We start from the raw sequence: 18,858 nt of genomic DNA on the forward strand, positions 1-18,858 counted from the left end.
GAATTTGATATGAAAAGAAAGAGCTATAGAATTGTAGTTTGAAGAGGATGGTAGAGTCAAAGTGAGTTTTTTAATGATGGAAGAGACAACTAGTGGATAAAGAGAAATTGAAAATTAAGGAGAGAGGACATAATTAAAGGTCCAATTTCCTGGGGAAGAGAAGAGTGGGGAGAGCCTCAGTGATATAAGCAGAGTTTGTTCTTGACAGCAGGAGGGGCCGTCTTTTCTCTCCCAAACTAAAGCAAAGAAGGAGATTTGAGGGGATTATGCTGAGGTGATTTGAAAGGGGGGATTGATAGGATCAGCATTTCACAATAGATGGCCTCAGTTTTTTCTGTGAAATATGATTCAGTGTTCTCTGCTGAGAAGGAGGGAGGACTGGTGGTTAGGAAAGAGGAGGTGTGAAGTAGTGGTTGGTGATGTTTTGATAGAGATGAAAAGGATTGTTTAATGAAGTAGTGAGGGTCCACTTGAGACTGAATAACAAATTTGTGGTGGTTGTGTGACTTCATCCAGAGTGTTGATGATCCAGCAAGCAACAGCAGAGAAAGTGGGAATAATTCAGGTTTGGGATTTTAAGAGGGATGAGTAGCAATGGGACTGGGGATTCAGGGGTCAGGGACAGTGTAAAGTAAAAGGTAGAGATTCTGAAGTGAAGAAAGTGAAACCAGAGTAGGGGTGATGACCTGAAGAATCATGGCAGGGAGAGAGGCTGGATTACAGGGAGAATGACTCTGGGGGCTGGAAGATTGGTAATTTCCAGAATGTGAATAGGGTGATATGTCTGGATAGAGTCAGCCTTAAAGGAGAGGTCACTCAGTGAGGTGGGGGAGAGGAGCTTCGGAGTGGCAGGGAGGTGCTAGCAGACAGCCTACTTGAGCCCAGTCCTGGTTCTGCTACTTTCTGCATCTGTAAATATAAGCAAGTCACTTCTCTTCTCTAGACCTTATTTTCGTCATCTGTAAAATGAAGGGGTTAGGTTAGATAACTTCTAATGTCTCTTCTGCTTCTGTGGTTTAAATCTATGATCCTCTGATGCTGCTCTTCAGGACCTCCATTTATAGAATGCTAGAATGCTAGAGCTGGAAGAATTGTTAGATATCACTTATTCCAACTTCAGAATTTTATTAATGAAGAAATTCAGGTCCAAAGAGGTGATGTCACTTGTAAGTTCCCATAGTAAATTACTGGCAGAGCTGTAGTTGAGGCCATTTCTCCTGACTCCTAGGACAGTGTTCTTTGTACCAAATGGTGCTGGAGCTTCCTAGTCATCTGTTACTGCTTTGAAACCTCTAGGCACCTTAGAAGAAAGAAAGAAACAATGATGTTTTGGGGAGGAGTTGAGGGATGTAATGGACCTTAAATTTGTAGGAGAGGGAAGTAGGGGAGGTAAAGGGAGGAAAGAAAACAATCAAGTATCTTGTTTTGGGAGTCAGTTAGAATTAACAGTGTTTTAAAATTTTGGTCTGCTTTTCATTTGCAAGTGATTTACATTTGTTGCTTTTTGTGTTGAAAAGCCTTAAGTTTTACATCATCTTGGTTTTTTCCCTTCATTTTTCTTTCTTTTTAAATAGAGAGAAGGATTGTCCAAATTCAATAAGATCTATGAGTTTGACTATCAGCTGTATGACCAGGTAGGTGCCAAAATACTTTGCACACACAAAAATTTTAAATGTACCACAATTGGATCATAAATTCCTTTTTTCACAATTTGTTTTAAGAAATATGTATATAATCACCTTTAACAAAATAATAACATTGTGTTTGCTTCTGTGCATCATTTAAGATTTTGTTAGTTATGTATTTGTAGTTGATATATTCTAATCCAGCTTTCTTAACTCTGCATTCCTTTATAACTCTTCCCGTATTTCTTTGCAGTCTTTATATGTCATTTCCTTTGATGAAGTCGTATAACATAATTTGTTCATCTTTTAGTCATATCAACCATGTTGTTCCTAAGCTTTTTCCTATGATGAATAAAGCTGCTATGAACATTTTCGTGCTGATAGGTAATAATAATAATATTTATATAGAGCAATTATTACCTATGTGCCAGGCATTGTGCTAAGGATTTTACAATTATTATCTCATTTGATCATCACAATAACTCTGTAAGTTTGGTGCTGTTATTATCCCCATTTTACAGATGAGGAAATGGAAGCAAACAGAAGCTGACACAACTAGACAACTAGTGTCTTGAGGCCAGATTTGAACTCAGGTCTTCCTGCAGGCCCAGCACACTACTCACATTACTACCTAGCTGTCCAATAGGTCATTTTTTTCCTTTCAGTAGTTGTGTTGCTTTCTATGTTTGAACATACTAATGTCTATATAGCACAAATAGAAAGTTAATAAATAATAAATTAATATATGCAAAGTAGTTACTACAGGGTAGTTTAGAAGGGTGCAAACTAACAGTTGTAGAGAACAGGAAAGACTTCATATAGAAAAAGATGCTTGAGCTACTTCTGACCATCTCCATTACTTGGAAGAATTCCTAAATGATGGAAAAGGTTAGTTTGCCTATAGTGACTAGAGTGGTGATTTTATTAGTATTCATTGAAAAGTGTCGGGAGAAAGATTTATTCTAATAGATTATTTAGTTAATAGAGCACTTTTTCTGTAATTACAAAACACAGTTGATAGAACCAAGAGAACAATTTATAGGAACAATAGTTTGTAAAAGCAAATGACTTTGAAAGACTTAACACCTCTGGTCAACAACCACAAATCACAGGCCTCATGGAAACATGCTGTCCACCTCCAGATAGAGAATTGATGGACTCAGAGTGCAGAATGAGACATAGTTTTCGTTTTTGGTTTGGTTGTTTTTTGTTTTGGGGGGTTTTTTTGGACCTGAACAATGTGAGAATTTATTTCCCTTGATTATATGCAATTATAACTTTTTTTTTTGCTTTCTTAGGAGTGGAAGGAAGAGAATTTGAACCTAAAAATAAAATAAAATTGAATTTACAATTTTTTAATTTAAAGAAATAGATATGCCATAGTCATTTTTTTTTCTTCTCTCCCTATCTCCCCACAGAATGTAACCATGGTAATGACTTCTGTTTCTGGACATTTGCTTGCTCATGATTTCCAGATGCCGTTTAGAAAATGGTCAGTACTCTCCCAGCTGGGAAGAGGGAGGTGGGCATTCTCACTTTGCAGAGGGTTGTGAAATACAGCAGAAATTCTAAGGGACCCAGGGAGTATAAACCTTTATCAGATACTTAGGGTTATAGTATTTTGAGTTTTGGAGTTCTAGAGACTGCCCATAACTGCAAGAGAAATTACATTTATTACACATTTTATGTAGAGGAGTTCAAGAATTTTGTTTCAGTATTTATTTTACTTAAATATAATGTTCCAGAGAGACTATTGATGCTTGTCTCAAATGGTATTCTCCTCACATAGGATTTGTTCAATCTAAAGCAAGAGAAAGACAAAAATATCTTATCTACTGTTTTAGTCTATAGTTGTTTGGAATGGTAATTATTATAGTGTGTAATCCACAATTCATTTCATTCTCTTGAATTAGCTAATTTTCCTGTTTTTTGCAGAACTTCTGGTTTCTATTTGGGGAATGAAAGGGTTTTTAAAAAGAGCAGAAAACTTGAATCTTTTAGATATTTTTTTTTAATCCAGAGGACTTGTTTATTGAGCTGAAGCAATTTTTAAAATATGGACTTAAAATGAACGTTGGTTTTTATTCAGGGGAGCCCTTGGCAAGAATTCTGAAATTGAGCTGGGCTCTGCCCCAATTCTGGCTTCTGTGTGACTGTACCTTTTAGTGAGTGCTTCTGATCACTTACAGCATCCCTAGCTCTGGACTTCTTTCTGCCACCTTTCTGCCACAGTTATCTTAGGCCTTCCATGTGACTGTGAGTATTAATGAGTGGTTCACATACATTCATCTTCACTGTAGTGTTAACTAGCTAATGTTGCCATTTCCATGGGATGGAATTAAAGATCTAATAAAGATTTTATCTTCAGAAGGCCCCTAAGGAAAGACTATGATGGTATTGTGGCAATAAAACCCACTTTAAGGGGCAGTTAGGTGCCACCGTGGATAGAGCACCAGCCCTGGAGTCAGAAGGACCTGAGTTCAAATCCGGCCTCAGACACATAACACTTACTAGCTGTGTGACTCTGGGCAAGTCACTTAACCCCAATTGCCTCACTACAATTTAGCATATAAGTTTATTCCATACATTTAAGGAAAAAGCCTAGTAAGGGAGAAGAAACATCAGTTGGCACGTAGAAAAGTGTGTCTCTGGGGCAGGTGGGCTGCTAAATACAAGCCAGTTCCCACAGGTACTTATAGAATGAGTCTTGAAGCCAGAAACACCTGGGTTCACGTCTTGCCTCTGACACACATTGGTTTTGTGATTGTTGGCAAGTCACTTAGCCTCTTAGTGCTCTTAGATGAGGAAACTCTCCCAACCAGTTTAGGTTGGCACCTTTTCTGCAACTTAGTCTTAGAGAATTGCCTAGAGAACTGAAAAGTCAAGTGACTTGCCCATATTTACATAGCCATTATGTGTCAGAGGTGGTACTTAAACTCAAGTCTTCTTGGCTCCAAGGCCAACTTTCTTCACCTTGCAGCCTGGTATTTAGTCGATACTTAATAAATGTTCATTGATTGATTATAAATATATATTTGAATTTTTTTTGTAGCTAGATACTTTCTTATAGGGAAAGCTTAATATTTTAATGTTTTTATAAGAATTTACTTTTTTTTACTGATCTTTTGTTTTTCATTACTTTCATTTCTGAATAGATCCCTCCCCCTTCCCGTAACCTATGAGCCAGCCTTTCTCACAAAGATTTAAAGAGAGGGGGAAAAAAGTGCTAGAAATATTTTGTGTATGTAATGGTGTAATGTGGTGGACTTAAGACCTTTCTTTGTCTTTGATGTCCTAGCAGTGGCATCTTTTCTTTTCTCTCTGTGCACATAGGGTATCATACCCTTCCCTGAGGGTGCTTTGCCTAAAGGAATGTAAATTTTGACGCTGAAACCTTGTTTTTTCTTAAGGACCTTGCCTTAAACCCAAATCACTCAGGCTTTCTTGTTTGGCCAACAATAGGTCCCAGCCCAAGCCCCACTTGGTCATTGTTTGGTCTCTGATTGTCCCAGAGTGAATGTAAATAGCAATTGTTTCTGTTTTGGCCAGAAACCCTGAGGGTCTTCTCCTCCCAGGTTGACTTTTTTTTTTTTGACTAGATGAAGATTCCATTCTCTGCCTCATTTCTTACCTAGCCCTAATCATTGAGTCAAACTGAAACGTGTTAAAGACCTTAGTTTGAAAAGGCCTAGGTCCCCCAGTGCATCCAGGGCCATCTCCAATCGTCCTGATCTATATCTTGCCACTGACCTAGATGGCTCCAGAAGAGAAAGTAAGGCTGGTGACTTTGCACAACACTCCCTCACTTAAATCCAATTCACTTGCATGTCATGGCATCACCTCCCTGATGTCATGGTGTATTTTCAGAAGGAAGGACCCACACTAACAACAATAGTATCTTGGTATTAAAGGATAGGGACATTTTAGTCAAGTATGAATTTTTTTTTAAGTTTTTATTGAAGAGCAAAAAGATATATATATATACACACACAAAATTATTTATAGCAACTTTTTTTGTAGTAGCAAAGAACTGGAAACTAACAGGATGCCCATCAATTGGAGAATGGCTGAACAAATTATGGTATATGAATGTAATAGAATACTTACGTCCTGTAAAAATGATGGAGATGGTTTCAGAGAAATCTGGGGAGACTTGTATAAGATGATGCAGTGTGAAGTGAGAAGAACCAGAAAAACGTTTTATACAACACTATAAAAACAAAACTTTGAATGTCTTGAGAACTCTGATCAATGCAATGACCAACCATGCTTCCGGAGAACCAAAGATGAAGTTTGCTACCTACATCCTGACAGAGAGATAATGGACTCAGGGGGCACAGAGAGACATAAAATTTTTGACACAGTCAATGTGAGAATTTCTTTTGCTTAGCTATACATATTTGTTAAAGGATATTGTTTTTCTTCTTCTAATGGTGGTGAGTGAAATGGAAAGAAAATTGACTTTTGTTAATTGAAAAAATAAAATTTAATGTAAAAAAGATACAAAGTAAATGCCCCCCTCCAAAAGAAAAGAAAGTAAAAGCTTTTATTGTGTAGTTTCTTATTGCTTTCCTAGATGATGAGACCAATTCACAGTTCTAATGGCAGTGAATTTCTGAGATATATTTTCCCTATCAATATTGTATTGACCATTATTGCCAGTTTGATGGATATAAGTTGATATCTCAGAAGTGTTTAAATTTTCATTTCTTATTATCTGAGATGATGAAAAAAATTTACGAATGGTTGACCCTGGGACTATAGCTTGTTGATAAAGTTTTTTTCCTTCCTTTGATTACTGCCTATCCATATCCATAACCATTGAACTATTGGAGAACACCTTTTAATCTCATAAATATGTGCCAATTCCCTTTTCATTTTAGATTTTAGACTTAATCAGAGATATTTAGTGTAAGGATTCTTTCTCAGTTTATCTTTTCTTATTAATAGTTACATTGCTTTTTATTATTATAAAATTGAAACGATCTGTTTTGTCGTTAGTAATTCTCACTATATCATTCATTGCTGGTTAAGAACTTTTCTTCTGTCCACTGTTTGGAAAGGTCAGACCTCTCATTTCCTCTGGTTTTTTATGATATAACTTTTTATATTTAGAGGGATGATCTACTTGGAATGTATTATGGCAGATGATTTGTTTTGGGTCTAATTGAATTTTATGCCAAACTGCTTAGACAGCTTCCCAGCAGTTTTTATTTAATGACAGATTTCCTTTTTCAGTAATTTGTATTCTTGGATTAATTGAAGACTAAACTATTTCATGGGTTTGATTTTAAATCAGGCTTATCTTATCCATTCCACTGATATATTTTTCTATACCTGTTTGTTCTCTAGGCAGAGCTGTAACCCTCTTGTACTTTTTGAAGCTCAAATTGAAAAATACTGCCCAGAGAACTTTGTCGATATCAAGGTAGGAGGAGCCTTTGAGAAGGCTTGTCATGCAGGATCTTAAACATTTACTGAGCAATGGCAGTTTTGAACTTTAGGGCCCCAAAACCTTGTATTCTATCTTTTTAATAGAATAATAACAAAATAAATTTTTAATAAATAAGTTTTCAGCAAAATAAGTCTTATTAATAATGCCTTTTGTTTTTACATAACAATCATTTCTGCATCTACATCTAAGCTCCTATCCCTAGACTGAACCTGCTGTCATAACAGAATGTGTGCTGCTCTTCACACAAGTCAATCCATCTCTGAATTCTGAGGATTTTTCACTGCCTGGCTCCTTTGCCTGGAATGCTCTCCCTTCTCACCTCTACCTTCTAGCTTTCCTGGCTTCCTTCAAGTCTCAACTACAAATCCCATTTCTTGCAAGAAGCCTTTTCCCCCTGTTATTTTTAATGTTAGTGCTTTCCCTCTGAGGTTATCTCTGATTTGTCCTGTACATTTTTGTTTGCCTGTAGTATCCCACTATTAGATGAGTCTTTGAGGGTAGAGATTGTCTTTTGCCTTTCTTTGTATCCCAGTACTTAGCACAGTGTCTGGTACATGGTAGATGTTTAATAAATACTTCATGATTTGTTTTGATTTGGTATACTTAGTTATAATGTTGTGCTCATAATCCATCGCTTCATTGCTTAGTCTGATAAGGTAAAGTATGACAGTTTCATTTACTGGCTTAATTATTTGTTTTATGGGTTTGTGCTATCAACAGTTTTCCAAATTCATATTTCAGAGAACCCTGGAGAAAGAGGCCAGACAGTGCCAGTCTTTGGTAATCTGGACTGATTGTGATCGAGAGGGAGAGAACATTGGGTTTGAAATCATCCATGTGTGCAAAGCTGGTAAATAATACCTCTGTATAACATTTAAAAATTTAATGCACATCTCTCAAACTCTCTCAATCAGACCGTTGCTGAATGCCCCCAGCTCTCACACTATGCTCACTTTCTTGCATTGTTTTCTTTTCTTCCTTTCTTTCTTTTTTTTTTTTGGTGTATATTGTTCTTTATTTGTTTCTTGGAAGGAAGAATTATTATCCCATATTACAGCAGATGGTGAACTCCATTAGAGCAGGGACCCTCTGTGCATGTCTTTTTTTTTTTTTTTGGCAAGGCAATTGGGATTAAGTGACTTGCCTAGAGTCATACAGCTAGCAAGTATCAACTGTCTGAGGCCAGCGTTGAACTCAGGTCCTCCTGACTCCAAGGCCAGAGCTCTATCCACTGCGCCACGTAGCTGCCCTTGTGCATGTCTTTTCATTTCAATCAAAAAATTCCTAAAGTCTATTTAATTGGCAGATTACTCTCTCTTCTCTACAAAAATCTGTGAGGACAAGTGAGATTGTATCTCAGTAATGAGACTTGCCAGGAGCATCTTGGTTAATAGCTGACCCCAAAGACAACATATTTTTCCTTTCAGTCTCCCTTTGTTTCTAACATAGCCAGTTTAATGTTTTTTAAAGTTTACTTTAAAAAACTAATACATTTTGTGTTAACAGATACTACCCCACAAAACCCCCCACACAAAGTATGTTCCCTGAAATCAACTGAACAAAACTGCTTAATAGTGTGATTGGCTAGCATTACCCATTATTTTCCACTTTTATAATTTTGTTTACAAGAAACTTTAATTGTATGTTGTAGACATTATCTCAAAGTTTGGTTGCCTTTCTGTATTGTCTTTGTTGTAATAACACATCCAATTTAGAGGAAACAACTAGCTCGTTTTTTGTTTTTTGTTTTTTGTTTTCTCCTCCATAAAACTCATAAGACTCAGAGCTAACCTGAAAGACAGTAATGCTTGATGTGTTGTTCCATAAAGTATTAAGTGAAATAAAATGACTATTAAAGCAGATTCAGTTGGATAGACTTTAAACTATCAAACTACTTTAAATTCAGCCTTTTAAGAAAATGTTGTGTGAGGAGAAGGTGGAATCAGTCTGTGGTGTATGGATTTGTTATCTGTTCTTTCTTTCTCTCTCTCTCTTTTTTTTTGACAGTGAAACCAAATCTCCGAGTACTTAGAGCCCGCTTCTCTGAAATCACTGCACATGCTGTCAGGTCGGCCTGTCAGCACCTGACTGAGCCTGATCAGAGAGTGAGCGATGCTGTGGATGTGAGGCAGGAATTAGACCTGAGGATAGGTGAGAAGCCGTCTCTTCCTTTTATTTTTCCCATATGAGATCCATGGTCACAGGCTAGGAATGTCACAGTCCTATTTTGTTGTCAGGATTTGGGTAGTAGTCCATTCTGGAGACATTGAAATATGCCTTTGGTTGAGGAACCAAAACTAAGCTTAGCAAGAAAATGAAGTGTGCCACTGACCTAGATCTTAACATTCATTATTTTCTTTCCTTTGTTTTACTCCTTTGCTCTCCAGGTGCTGCCTTCACAAGGTTCCAGACCTTAAGACTTCAGAAAATCTTTCCAGAGGTATTGGCAGAGCAGCTGATCAGTTACGGTAGCTGTCAGTTCCCAACATTGGGATTTGTAGTAGAAAGGTTCAAAGCCATCCAAGCTTTTGTGCCAGAGACATTCCACAAAATTAAAGGTAAAAGAGTAATTTAGGGGTTGGAATGTGCATGATCCAGGTGGGAAATGAATTTCAACAGGTCTTATAAACATCATATACCTACGCTTATTATGTTCAGCTAGTTTGGGATGCCATTTCTCAATGTCAGAAAGCTCTTAGATTGTCTAATCCACAATCCTTTCATTCTCGCTTTAATTCAGTTTTGCTTTCTACCCATTTGACTATAACAGTTTTCATTTATCTTTCCCTTTCCTCCCTGTCCTAATGCAGTGACTCATGAGCATGAAGATGGGGTTGTGGACTTCAGCTGGAAAAGACATCGTCTCTTTAATCATACAGCGTGTCTCGTCCTCTATCAGATGTGCATGGAGGTAAGAAATCCTTTTAAAATCTCTGTGATTCAAGAATAACAAACTGAACATTTTCATAACTACTTCCTCTGATTTAGCAGAATGTTTTATGCAACTGTTACTATTTGATTCTGCTGCATTTCCTCCCAGTCCCAAGCATCAGGTTCTACTTTTTTTTAAGTTCTGCAGATCTGGACATCCCTGCTGAGTTTAGTGAACCAAGGGAACTAGAACTGCATGGAAACAGCTCTAGGAGAGGAAGAGAGAAGGAGAGGAAAGTCCTGCTTCTCTTCCCACAGATTCCTTCTTGAGCTGTCAAGCTGCAGATCAGAGCTTTGGGCTTGTCAGAATTTGGGAGCAGATGCGAGAAGTCAGAAGTTGCAAGTGAAACTCAGCTTCCTGAAGTAGGACACACTAAAGACTAGCCAGAATGAGACTGTGGAGTGGTTATTGAATCATAGAGTCGAGATTGTGTAGCTGCAAGAGATCTCAGAGGGCATCTGGTTCAGACCATCTCATTTTACAAAAGAGGAAAGTGAGGCCCGAGAAATGAAATGAATGTTCCAATCACACAGCTGGTTGGTGACAGAACTAAGTCTGGGACCAAAACCTATATCCATCATATAAGGGAAAACACTTTTGAAAACGATAAGAGCTTTAATTTGAGATATATGCTTTATCCCAAGTCAGTCAGTCAACTAGCATTTATTAATACCTGCTATGTGCCAGTGCAATGCCTTCCTTCTTTCCATTCTTCTCTCCTCTCCTTTCCTCGTTCCTCTCCTCCTTCTTTCCCCTCTGTCCACATAGGGTACTTTACCCTTACCTGCAGGTGCTCTGCCCAAAGGAATATACATTTTGAAACTTCTGCAAGATATCTTGGAGTCTACAGGCTAAATTTCTTTCTTTAAAAGAAACCCAAATCACTCTGGCTCTCATTGATTGGCCAACAATAGATCCCAGCCCCAGCCCCACCTGGTCATTGTTTGGGTCCTGATAGCTCAGAGTGAATATAAATAGCAACTGTTTTCTGTTTTGACCAGAAACCCTAAGGGTCTTCTTCCCCTACCAGATTGATTTTTTTTTTTTGACTAGGTAAAAGAAGGCCATTCTTCGCCTCATTTCTTACCTAGCCTTAATCATTGAATGGGTGTTGCCTCAGTCAAACTGAGATCTGGGAAAGACCTTAACTTAAAAAGGCCAAGGTCTCCCACTGCATTAGGGGCCATCTCCAGTCATCCTAATCTATATCTTACCACTGGGCCCAGATGGCTCCAGAGGAGAAAGTGAGGCTGGTGAGCCCTACCTCACTTCAATCCAATTCATTTGTTAAATCGTGGCATCACCTTTTTGATGTCATGGTCCTCTTTGAGAACCACGGACAAATAACAACAGCTGTGTGCCAGGCATTATGCTCTGCACTTGGTTACTTATCCACTAAACAGCATATGATCTCAGACAAGTTATAGCACAGACCCTTGTGCATAAGAAACACTTGAACATTCATTGAATTGAATTGACATTTGTTGCCCCATTTTTACCTTGCTGAAATGTTGTGAAGAAAAATAAAATAATTGAGCTTTTGAGGCTCTGTGTTTTCCTCAAGGTGTTATTATTTCCAGAAGTATTTGTAGAAGTAAAATCAGATACAAAGAAAGTAAATATAATATACAAGTTGAGCTTCATAATTATCTGCACCCCCTTGGTTTCCTGAGCTCCTGCCCTTGGCCTCCATCTCCTCTAGTGTATCTGCTCTCAGAAGGCTGATAGGTTTCTAGCCATCCTGAATTTTCCAGGCTCCTAGCACTGGATTTCTGGTGTTCCCTCTCATCAGTCCCTGCCCTGCCCCAGGGCTGGACCACCTCTGTCATAGCACTGACAAGCCTTCCAGCCTATTTACCAGAGTTGGCTCTGGAAGAAGAGCTGGCTCTTTTTGTACAATCCTAGGCTGGATAGAGGTGCTTACTGTTAGTTGTGTTTGGATTTCTTGGTCATTATTTTCTCTGGTGTCCTTTTTATATCCTTGCTGCAGTATATGTGGTAGAGTGGGGCTCTTCTTCAGCTTTTTATGTTGTCATTAGGGACTGGAAGTATTGAGTTTAAGGTATTTAATGGATAGTCTGTTTGAAACATCCCGTAGAGATTCAAGAATGGAGCTCAGGAGAGAGACCGGGTGTTAATACAGGGTGTCCTCAAAGTCTTAATGCAGTTTTAAGTTTTGTCCCCAGAAGTCTCAGTGCAGCTTAAGCTATTTGGTGACCTCATCAACCTTAACATTCATGAAGACTTTTAGGACACTATACATAAATCCAGTACGTGAACTCTTCCTTTTTGGTTCTTGACCTGGAACCTCTGGATTTTGAATGACATTTATTTTAACCACCTTTCAGGAGATGAGAGGTAGATATGTAGATCTTGGTATAAACTGCCTAGAGATGATAATTACCCCATGGGAATTGATGAGGCCCCCCCATACTGAGAAAGTGTAGACCAGAAATAGAAGGGGGCCAGGACAGAGACTTGTTACATACTTACATGTAGGGAGTGTGATGTGTATGATAAACCAGACAGGAAAAGGAGTCAGACAGGAAGAAGAAAGTAATTTCACTGAGAAGTGAAAGAGGAAAGAAGATTGAGAAGGTTGAGGTTTGAGAAAAGGCTATTGGATTTGGTAATTGTGACATCATTGGCACCATTGGAGAGAGATAAGGTTGTAAACAAGATCTCAGAGGGTTGAGAAGTAAGTGAAAGGAGAAATGGAAACGTAAAAACGTAAACATTTTTTCCTGGGAGCTTGACTCTGAAGAGGAGGAGAAAGATGAGACTGTTACTCGAGGAGATTGTGTGGTCCATTGATTTTTTTTTTTAAGGATAAGGGGAGACTTGGGTGAAGTTGTAGGCAGCAGGGAAGGAACCAGCACCTAGGGAAAGATTAGAGATGGGTCAGGGGTGTTGGGGGGTGATGATGAGGGACTATCTACAGTAAAAGACAGGATGGGATGTGATCAAGGGAGCAGGTAGAAGGGAGAGGATCCTCATCACCTATTCATCAAGACATTGTAATAAAAGATTCATTTGTTTTTTTCTTCTTGACTTTTCAGGATCCAGTAGCCACAGTGGTAGAAGTTGGATCTAAACCGAAGAGCAGATGGAGGCCCCTGCCTTTGGATACTGTGGTATGTGGAGTCTAGGTGGTATTAGCTAGCTTTTTAAATGTTAACTTCTAGTTTATTAAGTTACTAAGAAGTGGTATTTCACTGTCTTTTTGTAGGGTAGAAATATGATTAAAGTATCACTACTTATAAGAGAGCTAAATAAACATCACTTGATAGTGACCAGGATCTTTTTAATACGGTTCTTCCTTAAATAAGTGGTTCTCAAACACTTTTGATCTAGGATTGAATCCAAAGGAGTTAAAATTCAGGGCAAATAACGATTGAACTCTCCACCCCTGTGTCCTTAATGCCTAATATTTTTGTAAAGGTGAATTAAAATAAAACCCAAGACAAATTGAAAAGAGAAGTCACGTAAACATTTAGCCTGAGGAACTATGTTAAAAGTAGGGTGGTCTTAGTGATGGTAGGGTGTTTTATATATATAGGGATTAATTTCATCATGCACCTCAGAATTTTTTAGTGCTAAGTGGCACAGCCACCTCTTTCCTTTGTGGCTGGTGAAATCTGAAATAACTGAGTAAACAAAGGTTTGAACTTAGCTGAGCATATCGGTTTATTAAGCAATAATGCCAGTTGTATAATAAATCAGGACCAGGGCTCCTCAGCTTGGCACTGGACCACAAATACAAGGGGAAACAGATTTTTTATGCATTAAAAGAAAACAATTTATAGGATATGAACCAGGATTGAAGATTAGGTAATCTGATTTCTAATTGGAGGAAAGATATGGGGCTGTCCAAGTTGGGAGGGGGGATTATGAACAGGTGCAATTCCCTAAAAGCAGAAAAAGAGGTGTTCCACTTCCCCCTCCCCCAAAGTGTCTGTATTCAATCAAAAGAACAAAGAACAGTAACTGATCAGAATGGGGCCAGTTTTCAGATAAGATATATGGGTTATTTTAGATGTGTAATTGTGAGAAAACTTCTTGCATTAGTCTTTGGATCTGACTGGGTTTCTGGTCAGCATAACCTGGATCCTTAATTAAGAGTCTCCAAGCAGCAGGTAGGCAGCAGCTTCCCAACCATTCAGGGCTAGTTTCAAACAATGTAATAAAGTTTTCTCACTAAACTCATAATTGAACAGAAAAGGAACTGAGACAGCTAGGCAGTATAGGGGATAGAGGACCTGAATTCAAATCCAGCCCTCAGACACTTACTAGCTGATATGACTCTTGCCAAGTCACTTAACCCGGATTACCTTCCAAAAAGGTGGGAGGCAGGGTAGGAAACTGAGCTAGATCCAGAATTGAGTCACCAAATGGCGTCAGTTTGGTTCACACAGTTCTCTCACCCTACAACTGTATACACAGAGCATGTCGTCGAAGTCTGTCTTCTAATGTTCTGGTTCTTCAGGTCATCCTCAAACAGGCTTCCACCTTAGATTCAAGCAACATTCCCATAATTTCCTAAAGTAAAATTAGACGCAAAGAAAGTAAACATAATATGTAAGTTGAGCTTCATAGTTGTCTGCACTGTCTTGGTTTCCTGGGCTCCTGCTCTTGGCCTCTATCTCCTCTAGTGTATCTGCTCTCAGAAGGCTGGTAGGTTTCAAGCCATCCTGAATTGTCCAGGCTTCTAGCACTGGATTTCTCGTCTTCCTTCTCATCAGTCCTTGCCCTACCCCGGGGCTGGACCACCTCTATCATCATAGCACTTGACAAGCCTTCCAGCCTATTTACCAGAGTTGGCTCTGGTAAAAGAGCTGGCTCTTTTTGTACAATCCTAGGCTGGATTGTACAAACCCTCACTTATACTCTTTTTTTTTTTTTTTTGAGTTGACATTTATTAGCCATACTGAATTCCACTTCTTCCTCCAGTCTCCCTGTATAACTTGAAAAAGGGAAAAAGTCTTGTAAACAAATAACCAAAGGAAAGCAAAATCACATGTCCACCCTGTCATTAACAAAAAATGTATGTCTCATTCTTCATCTGAGCCCCATTCTAGTTCTCTTAATTGAAATCTGTTGTTCTATAAACATTCTTTTTTGTAATTGTGTTCTTATAGTTCCTGGGTGTGTCTTTGCAAGTATAAGCATTCTTCTTTTTTTTTATTATTGATATATCTTGTTTTTCTTTCTTTTTTTTTTCTTCTTTTGGCAAGGCAATTGAGGTTAAGTGACTTGCCTAGGATCACACAGCTAGTAAGTGTCAAGTGTCTGGTCTGAGACCGGATTTGAACTCAGGCCCTCCTGACTCCAGGGCCAGTGCTGTATCTACTGTGCCACCTAGCTGTCCCATATCTTGTTTTTCTAATAACTTCATTTGCAAATGTAGCCCTCTCTCTGTCCCTACTGAGTTGTCCCCTATAATAAAAATAAGAAAGTAAGAGAAAAAAAGTAATTCAGCCAAATTAACTAACACAGCAACTGAGTCAGATGGTGTATGTGCTATTCCACATTCCATAGTCCATGGCACCACCCCAGGAAGGTCAAAGACAGACAAAAAGGCACACAAAATCTAAAAGCATTCTCAGGTAGTTTTCCTGTATGTGTGGGTTTTATCTTCCTGCTAATTCATAAGTCTCTTACACACAATTACCATAGCTTCTTTCTCTGTTGTATCTCCTATATAGGTTTTATGTCTAGTTTCTTCAATGTCACTAATAAGGTTGTCTTAGAAATTTTATCAGGAATGGAACATTGGGGTTTCAGATCAGGCAGAGTATTGCTGAGAGGTGATTTATGGCCTTAGGATGATGTCTGTTTTTTTCTTTCCTTGTGAAACTTCTATATCTTTGCCTTCCACCGATTCACCTTTCTTTCTGAATTAGAACTTTCCGTCTTCCTCTTTCTCATTTTCCCCATTAAAATAGTTGTAAATAAAATTTCTTTTTTAACAAGCATATAACACCAGCTTCAATTAGTTCCACTTCTTCCCCCTGAGCCCCGACTATAGATATTTGTCTAGTCTTGAGGATTTATAGTTTAACTATTATCAGGAGAGAGTTAACTGTCACAGTTGGAAAAGCCTGCATTAATCACGGAGAAAAATGACTAAATATTCTTTCCTGGGAGACTTGAGTGAGTAAACTCATTTTTGAGATAGACTGAAGAGATGTTTCCTGAGATAACAGAGATTAACTGTTATCCTATGTGTCAGATAACTGGGGAAAAAATACACTAAAAAGAATTCTGGGAAGAATTTGCTGCTATACTGAGAGAACTGAATGGTGGGGTTAACTTTCCAGTTTCTGTGGAGAAGTCAGTAGTTGCAGTTGATGATTATAAGTAACTCTGGATATGATCTTTCTCACAGCTGATACGCTATTTTAATTATAAATATGCCTTTTTATTATTTGTGATGCTGTTAATAAATTCTATAGCCAATAAAATTGTCTAAAAAATAGCAAGTTTGTGATGCTACTTATCCATATCAGAAAATTTTAATAGGTTCTTTCAACTTTCAGATGGCATAGTCCCAGGTTATCATCCTTCTAACTTTCTTCAAATCAGTAGTGCTTTTTATTTCTCCATGCTACAAGTGTAGAAAGTGATAGCTGCAGTGATGTTGATTAAACGGACTATCTTTCAAGGTTGAATTTTCTAGCTGTTTTACCCTTGGTTTTATGCAGTGTTTCCTAATGTGAAATTTTTATTCATGTAACAGGAACTTGAGAAATTGGCTTCTCGAAAGTTGAAGATAAATGCCAAAGAAACCATGAAAATTGCTGAAAAGCTTTATACTCAGGGGTAGGTATTCTGGATTAAAGAGATAAGGTTTAGTGTACCTTTACAAGAACTATATATTTAAGAAACAAATCTTATGGTAAAACATCAAAGGACCATCTGGTTTTCACAGCAACTCTCATATAGAACTGAAAATGTAGGTTTTACTTGTTGTTTACCTTTTCCACTTACTTTACATACACTACTGTACATAAATGATGTTATTTATCAATTGCAAAATATTCCTACTAGAACTTGAGAGAGCAAATGTATATTTTATCTTATTCAGGCATAGCTATAGAATCATAGCATTTTAGAACTTAAAGTGAACTTAAAGCCTTTGCATAGGCTGCCCCCATGTCCCTGAAATGTTCTTCATCCTCCCCTTTATGTCCTGGAATCTCTGGCTCCTCTTAGACATTGCCTTTCTTGATCTCCCTAGGTGTTAGCTGTCTCACCCACCCCTGCTCCCAAGATTACTTTGTATATATTTTGTATGTATTTACCTGTGTATGTGTTGACTCTTCCTCCTTCCTGTAGAATATAAGCTCCTTTAAGGTAGAGACTGGTTTGTTTTTGTCTTTGTGTTCCCAGTCCCTAGGACAGTTTGTGGTGTATATTGAGTCCTTAATAAGTGCTTGCTGAATTGAATTGAAATGTTAAGAGATATTTTTTCACCTGAAAAATGAGGCAGTGGTTGGGTTCAGTGGTGGAATGGAAACATCCTTGGACTAGGAGCCGGGGTTTGAGTCCGGCAAGGTGCCTAAGCAGCTGGATGACCTCTCCTGTAAAATGAAGGCATGGAGGCAGTGGATTAGATGAGGAGTTGTTTTTTTGGGTTTTGGTTTGTTTTTTTTGGTGAGGCAGTTGGGGTTAAGTGACTTGCCTAGGGTCACACAGCTAGTGAGTGTTATGTGTCTGAGGCCGGATTTGAACTCAGCTCCTCCTGACGCCAGGACCAACGCTCTATCCTCTGTGCCACTTAGCTGCCACTAGATGAGGAGTTCTTAACCTGGCATCTCTGACTTTGTCTTTTGATAACTGTATTTCAGTGTGATTGGTTTCCTTTGCAAACGGATGTAGTTTATGCATTTAAAAACATTATTGTTTGAAGGGATCTTTAGGTTTCGCCAGCTTGCCAGAGTGCTCCATGAGGAGCACACAAAAAAATAAGAACCTCTGGGCTAGATCATCTTTAAGGCCTCTTCCAGCTCTCTAGTACTAAATCACAGAGAGGTTAAGTGACTGGCCAGAATCACAGTTGGTATCCAGGCTGAAAATGTGAGCCAGTGATCCTCACTTGCTATCAATTGTGTTTTCTGCTATCACCTGTATTTCAAAGCTATCCTTTACGTACTTGAATAAGATTATTTGATGAAACACCTGCTGCTTTTCACCACATTACAAAATTATATCCCAAAATTACTGGGATTTGGGGTCTACCTGGTTGTCCTACTGACACTAAACTTGTCCAGTGTTGATATATCTTTTCCCTAAAGCACATGGTCCTCCTTTGTACTTGCCTCTTTCTGCCTTTGGCACTACCATTTGCTCACCTTCTACATCCAGCTAGTTGCAAATCCTATCAGTTCTACATCCATAATATCTCATATCCATATCTTCCTTTCTGTTTCCATTGCCGCCCACCTAGTTAGGTTCTTATTACCTGAATTGTTGTTATAGCCTTCTGAGACTTTCTGCTAGTTCAACTCTCTCTCCTCTGTAATCCAATTTTTCATAATGATGCCAGATTATTCATTCTCATGCACGTATCTGATTGTCAAGTCCTCTGCCTAAAATACTTCACTTGTTTTAGTCTTCTTTTTTCCAGTCCAGATCTATCATTTCATCAATTGTAGGGGGCTTCCCAGTGAGGGTGCTCCCTCTGCCAGTGCGGATTAGTAACTATTCTCCAGCTCTTTAATCTTAGAGGGTTGCTTGGGGCAGTGCTGGAAAATTGAGAGGTTAAGTGACTTAGGGTTACTTTGTTGGTAGGTATCAAAGATAGGATTTGAACTTAGATGGCTTTTTAAAAATAGTATTTTATT

General features: G+C 38.4%; 1 protein-coding gene and 1 long non-coding RNA gene across 2 annotated transcripts in view; one reads left to right on the forward strand and one right to left on the reverse strand.

Annotated features, from left to right (window-relative positions):
- Positions 1 to 18,858, forward strand: part of TOP3A (DNA topoisomerase III alpha) — a 40,060-nt gene that overhangs the window by 2,830 nt on the left and 18,372 nt on the right. The window contains exons 2-10 of the mRNA XM_020967366.2: positions 1,575 to 1,634; positions 3,044 to 3,117; positions 6,978 to 7,053; positions 7,822 to 7,930; positions 9,088 to 9,231; positions 9,468 to 9,638; positions 9,891 to 9,991; positions 13,072 to 13,146; positions 16,752 to 16,834. Coding sequence (XP_020823025.1) covers positions 1,575 to 1,634; positions 3,044 to 3,117; positions 6,978 to 7,053; positions 7,822 to 7,930; positions 9,088 to 9,231; positions 9,468 to 9,638; positions 9,891 to 9,991; positions 13,072 to 13,146; positions 16,752 to 16,834 — 893 coding nt within the window. The remainder of the gene's footprint in view (positions 1 to 1,574; positions 1,635 to 3,043; positions 3,118 to 6,977; positions 7,054 to 7,821; positions 7,931 to 9,087; positions 9,232 to 9,467; positions 9,639 to 9,890; positions 9,992 to 13,071; positions 13,147 to 16,751; positions 16,835 to 18,858) is intronic.
- LOC144456879 (uncharacterized) lies at positions 1,124 to 12,583 on the reverse strand. The gene is made up of 3 exons (XR_013486070.1): positions 12,506 to 12,583; positions 10,686 to 10,807; positions 1,124 to 1,300 (listed from the first exon to the last, which is right to left on the reverse strand). It is a non-coding gene; the product is annotated as an uncharacterized LOC144456879 (long non-coding RNA).

Source organism: Phascolarctos cinereus, unplaced genomic scaffold (assembly GCF_003287225.1).
Source record: "Phascolarctos cinereus isolate Bilbo 61053 unplaced genomic scaffold, phaCin_HiC Scaffold_4;HRSCAF=312, whole genome shotgun sequence".
Lineage (NCBI taxonomy): Eukaryota > Metazoa > Chordata > Mammalia > Diprotodontia > Phascolarctidae > Phascolarctos > Phascolarctos cinereus.